The sequence below is a fragment of the Sparus aurata genome, chromosome 7 (genome assembly GCF_900880675.1).
Source record: "Sparus aurata chromosome 7, fSpaAur1.1, whole genome shotgun sequence".
NCBI classification, from domain to species: Eukaryota; Metazoa; Chordata; class Actinopteri; order Spariformes; family Sparidae; genus Sparus; species Sparus aurata.
Window position 1 is genome coordinate 19,085,588 of NC_044193.1, and position 8,121 is coordinate 19,093,708.

At 41.6% G+C, this 8,121-nt stretch overlaps 1 protein-coding gene across 2 annotated transcripts; it reads left to right on the forward strand.

Annotated features, from left to right (window-relative positions):
• The first annotated feature begins 1,033 nt into the window (after positions 1-1,033).
• Positions 1,034-7,425, forward strand: atxn7l2b (ataxin 7-like 2b). 2 transcript variants are annotated; one of them, XM_030421892.1, is made up of 10 exons: positions 1,034-1,215; positions 1,855-1,926; positions 2,790-3,105; positions 3,884-4,125; positions 4,366-4,448; positions 4,611-4,822; positions 5,336-5,513; positions 5,769-5,890; positions 6,251-6,902; positions 7,068-7,425. In XM_030421892.1, exons 1-9 carry the CDS (start codon positions 1,119-1,121, stop codon positions 6,897-6,899), a joined length of 1,971 nt encoding a protein of 656 aa, XP_030277752.1. In that variant the 5' UTR covers positions 1,034-1,118; the 3' UTR covers positions 6,900-6,902; positions 7,068-7,425. The 2 variants fall into 2 exon arrangements, with proteins under 2 accessions (XP_030277752.1, XP_030277753.1); XM_030421893.1 differs by lacking the exon at positions 1,034-1,215 and adding an exon at positions 1,347-1,664.
• The last annotated feature ends 696 nt before the right edge of the window (positions 7,426-8,121 follow it).

The window sequence follows — 8,121 nt, forward strand, 5'->3', positions numbered from 1 at the left end:
TAACATTTAATTCATAAAAAACATGATAAAAACAATCATTTGGTCCAGCCCTACTGATGATCTTAAAAACAAATAAATCCAAAGATATATTTAACTGAGAGAACACATGAGGGAACATAGCACATATAGCACAGCAAGTATTAAGGCACTTTATCTTGTTTGCTCTTTATCTGCAGACAGATGTTTGTATGTACAAACTCTATCCACATTACTTTTTAATATAAAATGTATTTAGTATTAGTGGTTGTGATGCAAGAAAGTTCTCAAGCGTGCAAGCATTTACCCTAAATTAAAAAAAAAAGAAAGAAAGAAGGAGGCTACTGTTGAGTTTTGTCTGCTGCATGAACACAACACCAATAACTGGCCCCTGACATCTAAATCACACATCATAGACTTTACGAAAGTGTACGAATTAAATGTTCTAGTTATAAAAAAGACATTGCTGGTAACATTTGAAGGGGACCTTCACTGTAAAATTTGACTTTATGTTCTAAGAGCCAAAGTGCTTCGGGGGATCCTGGAGCTGTTTAATCATTTATTGAGTTTGGATGGTTGAATGATAGGATGGATGATTTTCTATAAAATTCAAACATAAATCAATATATTGCCATATGTGAGCAATACTAAAAGTGCAGGAGATCAAAGGTAGCTCACATTATTAATGCATCCACTAAGGTTAAGGACTCTTGAAGAGTTGTGATTAGGATTCAACTTGAATCTCTCAAACTGCTGACATTTTTTTTTGTTTATTTTTATACAGAAATGTGGATGTTGATTAGGAGAAATCTATCAAATCTGCTTCCAGAAACTCAGTAATAACCAGATGACATGAATGACATGGGGCATGGGACAATGAGTGTACGGTAATTCTGTACGGTAATTTCTTTAAATAGATGTATTTATATATTTGTATCTCTTGCGAACTGATGGATGGACAGTGCTATGACACTGCTGCAGGTTCAGATGTATTAAAGGACGGCTCTAGATTTCTATCCCCTCGGTAATGAACATGGCGTCATCTGTACGCGGCCACACAGTTCAGCTCGGGAGCGAGCTCTGTGACGCGGGTGTGATGCGCGTCACCGGCGTTGTTACCTCGTGAACGCGCAAGAGCAGCAATGGCCGCTTTGGATCGGCGAAATCCTAATCTGGACGATTTTGTCGGATTAAACTGGAGTTGTTGGGTAGATAGGGTGAATATTTCCTCATCAGACGGTGAGTCGCGCTTCCTGTCCCGCACCTGGTCCTCATCACGTCACAGTGTCCGCGTCCTGTGCTTCATTTTCTTTACATACACATACAGCGGCATCAGGAGCGACCCAAACAAAAGACCCGCTGGGTCCTAGTGCAGGGGGAGTTCGCAAAGGATGTAAACTGACAACAAACAAACACATTTAAATCATTATTTATGAGTGTTTTTTTTTAGTAATGTGGTGATGAAACACTAGGTAGTGAACATAACACGGAGGGTGTACCTGTGGACAGGTAGACGCACCGTTAGCTTTAGCCTGGCAGCTACTGTCACACCAAACACAACACCAACGTTACTTAAGAAGGATTTGTCCTGTTTGCTAACAGCAAAACAGACTAGCTAACAGCTGCGACTGGCGCACACAACAACCGCGCTGCTAGCTGTCTTTATATGATGGAAGGAGTTTCCTAAAGCAAGTTTTTATCTGGATAACTTTAAAATTGATGAGTAAAACCTGGCGAAATGATCAAATCTGGAGCGAGGACTGATGTGACCGAGCTGTTCCGGGTTTTACTCAGCAAAGCTAACCAGATATCTCAGAACACCTGCCTGCACGTCCCATCCCCAAGTTCTCATGCTCACTGTTTTTGTCTTTTATGCAGCTGGGTCTCATGCTGAAGGCAGCAGCAAGTGTGAGAGGGGCGGCCCTGAGACCATGACCCTCAGGAGAGAAGGTAAAACTCAATGAATGCATTCAGTGTCACTCTACTCAAAATTAGATCAGGATACGGGTGCATATATTCTGACCCTCAGTATATGTGTTGATCCGCTGAAGAGTCACGTGTATATGGGGCATAAAAAAAATGTTCAGTTTGATGGGGAACCGCTTTGGCACAGTTGTGGGGCAACACTTTGAGTTGCCTTGTGTCTGAATTGTGCTACACAAATAAACTTGCCTTGCCTATGATTTGAATGAGGGGTCAAACTCAAATATAGTGGAAGCTGTTATTGAGCAATAATGTTCCTTTGGGCCTAAAGAAGTCATTGGATAACAATTGAGCGCCTATTGGGGCCATTTAAAATAGTCATGATCAATAATATTCTCAAAATATGTAAAAGATTTAAGATGTTTGTTGTCATTCAGTTTCTGGAAGTATGTATGTGTGAGAATCATTTGCTTTGAGACTTCACTACAGAAATGATAAATAGTAATTATTAAATCAAATGTATACAATGTTAAAAATAATAATAATAATAACAATAATAATAATAATAATGATACAATGATAAAGAAACTAAAACAGAGTTTGCAGAATAAAAACATGGAGAGCACGGATAAGATGCATGTGTATATACAACAAGGGTGTATTGTTGTTGTGCAAAGATAATAGTGTGCAAAAGTATGTTAATAAGTGTAAAATAAAGCAAAACGTTATAAAAATCAGCAATAAAAGTGATCAAGTTTACTGATTGATTGAATTGAAGGTGCAGTTATAAAGATTCACCAATCAAGTGAAACGCTAAAACATCCCAATATCCCTAATTAAATTTGAGCATTGTATTTCACTTCACCTCTATTTTCTATTGCCCTCTCCAGATATGCACATATATGGCCACTGCCCAGCACATGATGAGATCTATCTGGTGGTGTGCAGCCACTGTGGGCAGGTGGTGAAGCCTCAAGCCTTTGAGAAGCACTGTGAGAGGCGGCACGGTCTTCTTACCAAGATGTGCAGCCAGTCATCTACCTTGGCTCCACAGCAGCGTCCGCGCCCCGGCCGCCCACTTTCAAACCTTTCCCCTGCTAGAGAGAGGCAGAAGGATGGCAGGTGTCATGAAGCAAGCGGCTCCTCCTCAGCTGTGTTACCAGTCCACCAGCACAGGCCTAACAAGGCCCAGAGGGAGGCAGTGAGGTACTGTTTAAGATTGTTTACATCACAACAACGCAAGAAATAAGCGTTAGAGAGACGCTGAGCTCAGTCCTGTTTGAGTCCTTTAGTTATTGCTTTGTTTGAAACTGTAACTAGAACAGCTGTAAGAAGACACGTGGGTGGTGCAGTGTAATGTTTGCTAGTATAGTGGAGGGAAAAAAACAAGTAAATGTGTTGAAAGCTACCACAAACACTAAGTCTACCTTTTACCCAGACAAAGTTACAGTGAGTAGTATGTTAGCCTATTAAAAGGAAGCAGGAGGAGATTTCTCTTTAAATAATTTTATTCTAACATATTTTGTGGTTTGGAAGGTGCAAACATTACCACTTTTGTGGTTTGAATTTTTGATGAATCTTAATTCCCACAAACATTGAATTTGAACTTATGATTATTCATTAGTTAATCCCTCTTGAGCCAACCTCTTCTGTGTGAAATCCACATTTCTTACCTCTGCATGGGACCTCATACACAGTATTCAGCATACCGTTATACTTTCTTGCACTGCTTGAATACGAAAAAGATTTGTCAAAAAATAAATCATAAATAAATCTGGTTAAAAATGGCTATAGAAAAGGTCTTTACAAGCATTGAATTTTGTGTCTTATATTTGTAAACAGTCCAGGAACCCATCTACACAAAGAACATAGAAACAGTGTACGATCTGATCTCATTTATGTCATTTGGGACTTGCACAAACCATAATTCTGTCACTTATTGTGAGCTTTTTAATTTAGTTTCCTTCTCTAACTTTGTCTGCAGTCTTCCTCCAGTGGAGAAGTTCCCTGAGGAGAATCCTCCCCTCCCACAACCGTCCTCCTCCACGCCTCGACCCAGGGTTCCTCCGTGGCACTCGGGACCGCTGCCCCCTGGCCACTGTTCTTCCTCTACTTCTCCGTCAGAGAGACCCTCTGTGCAGAAGCCTACAGCTGGCCAGTCCAGTGAGTCTCACAGTCCTCTGCGGGGGACGAGAACCTACAGCCGGATCTCCAAAACACTCGACAGTAAGCCTGCTGCTGTTCTGCCACATGTCTATGAACTGTTGAGATCCCTTAAACATTTACTATTTATTACTATATTAGCCTTTTATTGTATGTTGTACTGTGTATAGTGTTTGCTTTATTTATTTTGTTTTGGGACAATTACCATATGGGGGTTATAATCTCTCCATCAGCATAGATCATGTTGACTGTCAATGTCCTGCTGTTGCTCACTGAATGCTGTGTTTGTTTTCTTTTCCATAGAGAAAGAATGTGACCTGAACAAACACTGCCGAGTTCTGGATCCAGAAAGGAAGAAGCTGTACGGCCGGGAGCTTATATGCAATGTAAACTCTCAGTGTTACCAGTGTTTTTATTGTTGTTCTTTACTGACAAAGAGACAAATCTTTTTGTCTTTGAGGTTGCATTTGTTATTTGTGGAAGATTTTCATCAGTTCTTTTGGATGTGATGTAATGCCTTTTTTCTCTCCGCTGTCCTCTCTACACAGACTGACTCCATCCACCAGCAGCAGAAGGCGATGGGGAAGCCTAAGAGCTTTGATCAGTTGGCAGCGGAGCAAAGAACAGCCTCAGCAGGTCGAGATATGGAGCAGCTTCTCGTCAAATCAAAAGACAAAGAACCACATTTGGAAGCTTTTGAAGAGAAGACAGCAACTCAGGGCAGCAAATATAACTCCAGCAGCAACTGTCACATTCTCAGGTATGATGATTTTAAAACTGTTTGACTTTATATATATTTGCCGCATAGTAATAATTATCCTGCAAATATAATCAGTAGTAAAACAATAAGAAATTGTCATGTCCTTTGAGGACCCGTTTGTTTATTCAGTTTATTAAGTCATAAAAGTCAATGAATGAAGGTTTCTCTCTTCTGATTAAAATGACTCCCCCAAAACTACACAGACAACATTTTAATTAAGAAGTTCTGTATGTTGCACCATTATGTCTAGGCACAACAAATAGTGAAAGAAACAAACATGTCTGGCTTACAAAATAAATGATTTTTATGGTGGTTTTTGTCGATTAAATACAACTCAACATTCAGCTCAGTTCAGATAGAGAACTGAGAACTGAGAAGGTTAAGTTGGAAATGTTAGTGTTAGAATCTTGATGTTATTGTGTTTTATCTGAGTAATTCTTTTCCACATAGAACCTGCTGCCGCTCTTCCTTGATGCATCACTTTTTTTCTGTTTTTGTTTGCTTTCAAAACAGGTCCGGAGATCCATCGAAAAGCTTTGCAGAAGAGGAGGTCGACAGCACCGTAGAAGTGGAGGTACAGCCTCCATATCCCTTCAACCAGACTCTGGTGTCGAGCGAGGACAGTGAAAACGATGAGCAAGAGGAAGCCTCAGACCTGCCTGCTGCACCCTGGCACCCCAAACCTCTCGGGGTGAGTACAGAAACATATAGAAGCAGAGCAGCAGCCTGTAGATTGAGATTTGTTTCATAGACCTACATCAGACAGGTTCAAAAATATTGTTGCATGATTGTTTTAAGAGGGAGAATACTAATTTAAAGCAGTTGTGAGATTTATGAATTTAGACCTGAATTTGACCCTGAACACATCACTGTTGTTATGAGTGAAAATGACAACTCACACAAATACATGTGTGTGTTGGTATTGATAAAACTCTCTGTTCTGTAGCTATGCACTTTTGGATGCCGCACATTGGGCTGCAGCATCTTCACCTTTGACCGCCGTTGGCACCACCTGCGGTTTGCCCTCAGTGCCATGTTGGAGCAGCATGTCAACACACATTTGTGGAAGTGAGTGTCACTTATCTGTACTTAGCGGAAATGTCACATATGGGAGCACCACTAGGTGAAGAAAGAAGTTTCTCAGTGAGTTGGGAGACATCCAGACACAATGACTGTCCCTGAACCTGACATTGTATACTCTTGGGCTTCTTCTTCAACTCAAAGCGGTTTCTTTTCTGCAAGTTACTATATATCAATGCTTTGCTTAGATTTTTTTTTTACATGTGGTGTAATGATCTCAAAAAGAAAGGTTAGACATTGATTTGAAAATGATAAAAGTGTCCCAAAAATAATCCATCAGAAGAGAATTGCAGGATTGATTGCATTACCAAGCAGTCTGGTTTTCATGTTTTTCTTTTCAACTCACAGGAAAATGCCTCAAGTCTCATCAGGTCTCAGGTCCCATCATGTCACACCTCCAACTGTAGGACTACCTGTCAGGAGTGGAGCCAAACCCTCCAAATCCACTGGCTCCCTCAGCCTTGAGTCTACCTCACTGGGACAAATGGAAACCAAAAGCAGTCAGCACAGTGCTCAGAGTACCAAACCGCCTTCTTCCACTGCATCTGCAAACTTGGGGCCTGGTCGACGGCGCAACCCTGGCAAGGCTCGCCAGGCCAATGCAAGTGCTGCACAGAAAGCTGACAAGCTGTCGCACAGCACTGAGGACAAATCCCCCAAATACATCAGGGAACCCCCACTCCATGAGAAGTGCCAGCCACACGTGCCCTCCTCTCAGGGACCACTAAACGGTACGTTCTCACACGGAAAGAAGCCATGCCCTCCTCTCCAGCGCTCCCCCCGCAGCAGAGGGAAGCCCCCAGGGGTCCAGCAGCAGCTGGTGGGTTATGACCATGGGGGTCATGCCCAAAAACGCAAAGGCACCAATGAGTCAGTGCCCCTCGGCTCTAAGTGTCAACGTTTGTCCTCCACTTCCCGTTCCAGCCTCCTTACCTGGAAAGGAGAGAATATTGAGAAAGTGTTCGGCTGGGGCCTGGAGAGAAGACCCGACTCCTAAAGAGTAAGTAGACTAGCAAGCCAAGGTGTGCTATAGGCTGTAATACCATCAGTGTTTCTTGATGATGTGGATCCAGCCCTTCAATGAATATTTATGTTTTCGTCTCCTTTTATAACAACATTAAATCCATTGTAGCTGACAGTTGTTGTTTACATCTTATCTTCACAGCCAATAATGAAGCCCGCCTTAAAATGAGCACTTGAAGAAGAGGGTTGCTGCAGCTGCCGCCGCCAACATAGCATGCCTGTGTGAATGTGTGTGTGTGTGTGTACGTACTGTACTATTCTGACCACATTTGTTTATGTCCTCACGTTTTTATGCACAGACATCAGGAATAAATATTTGTCTGAATATTATTGCATGTGTGTATTTTTGCAAGATGTCTATTTTTTTACTTGACTCAACGTCTCAGTTTGTTATTTGTGTAATGTTAAAAAAAAAAATTACCTCAGTCTACTTGTCATGCTGCTAAAACTAAAAGTCATTTCATAGTAAAACAATAAAAAAACATTCTTGAATCTTTTCACCCTGTGTCTTCTGTTATTTTACTGAGGTTCTGTACTAATGGAGCAATAAAAAATGTTTTGTCAGTTTAGTTTACTCATGAAAAATGTTTGGAAGTTTGGAAAAATCAGTCAGATAGTCTTAACAGAAAGCATTGAATAGTCCCTGTTTAACCAGGTCAACACTGTTAAACGTACTGTTTTTATACAAGTGAGAAAAATCCATGCACACCTTCTGGCCTCCTGCTGTTTCGGTGTGTAGACAAGCAACACAACAGATCCATTTAGATATAGAGATGATGGGCAAGTTACTCAGTCAGAATACCACAGAAATTAGGTGAATTTGTCAAACCATGTGGTACAATTTCACCTGGATTTATACATGGAGCCGTTGTTATGCTTGTCCAAACCCCAGATGAATGTTGCACAGAATGAAGCGTCATAAAGATGAGCAACTCGATTAAGAAAAAACATTCTTCCCTCGTTTTTAATTTTCTTCCTGTTGTATAGTTGAAGTTCATCCATCCATCCATCCATCCATTTTCATCCGCTTATCCGGGGCTGGGTCGCAGGGGCAGCTGCCTGAGCAGGGACACCCAGACTTCCCTCTCCCCGGATACTGCCTCCAGCTCTTCCGGGAGGACCCCAAGGCGTTCCCAGGCCAGCTGGGCGACATAGTCACACCAGCGTGTCGAATAGTTGAAGTAAACAGTCAAAAA

Bases quoted from the DNA above. Each gene is read 5' to 3' on its own strand.
- atxn7l2b (XM_030421892.1), top strand. From the start codon at position 1,119: ATGGCCGCTTTGGATCGGCGAAATCCTAATCTGGACGATTTTGTCGGA. The intron at 4,126-4,365 runs GTAAGCCTGCTG...TCTTTTCCATAG, and splicing joins GATCTCCAAAACACTCGACA to AGAAAGAATGTGACCTGAAC. The intron at 4,449-4,610 runs GTAAACTCTCAG...CTCTCTACACAG, and splicing joins GCCGGGAGCTTATATGCAAT to ACTGACTCCATCCACCAGCA.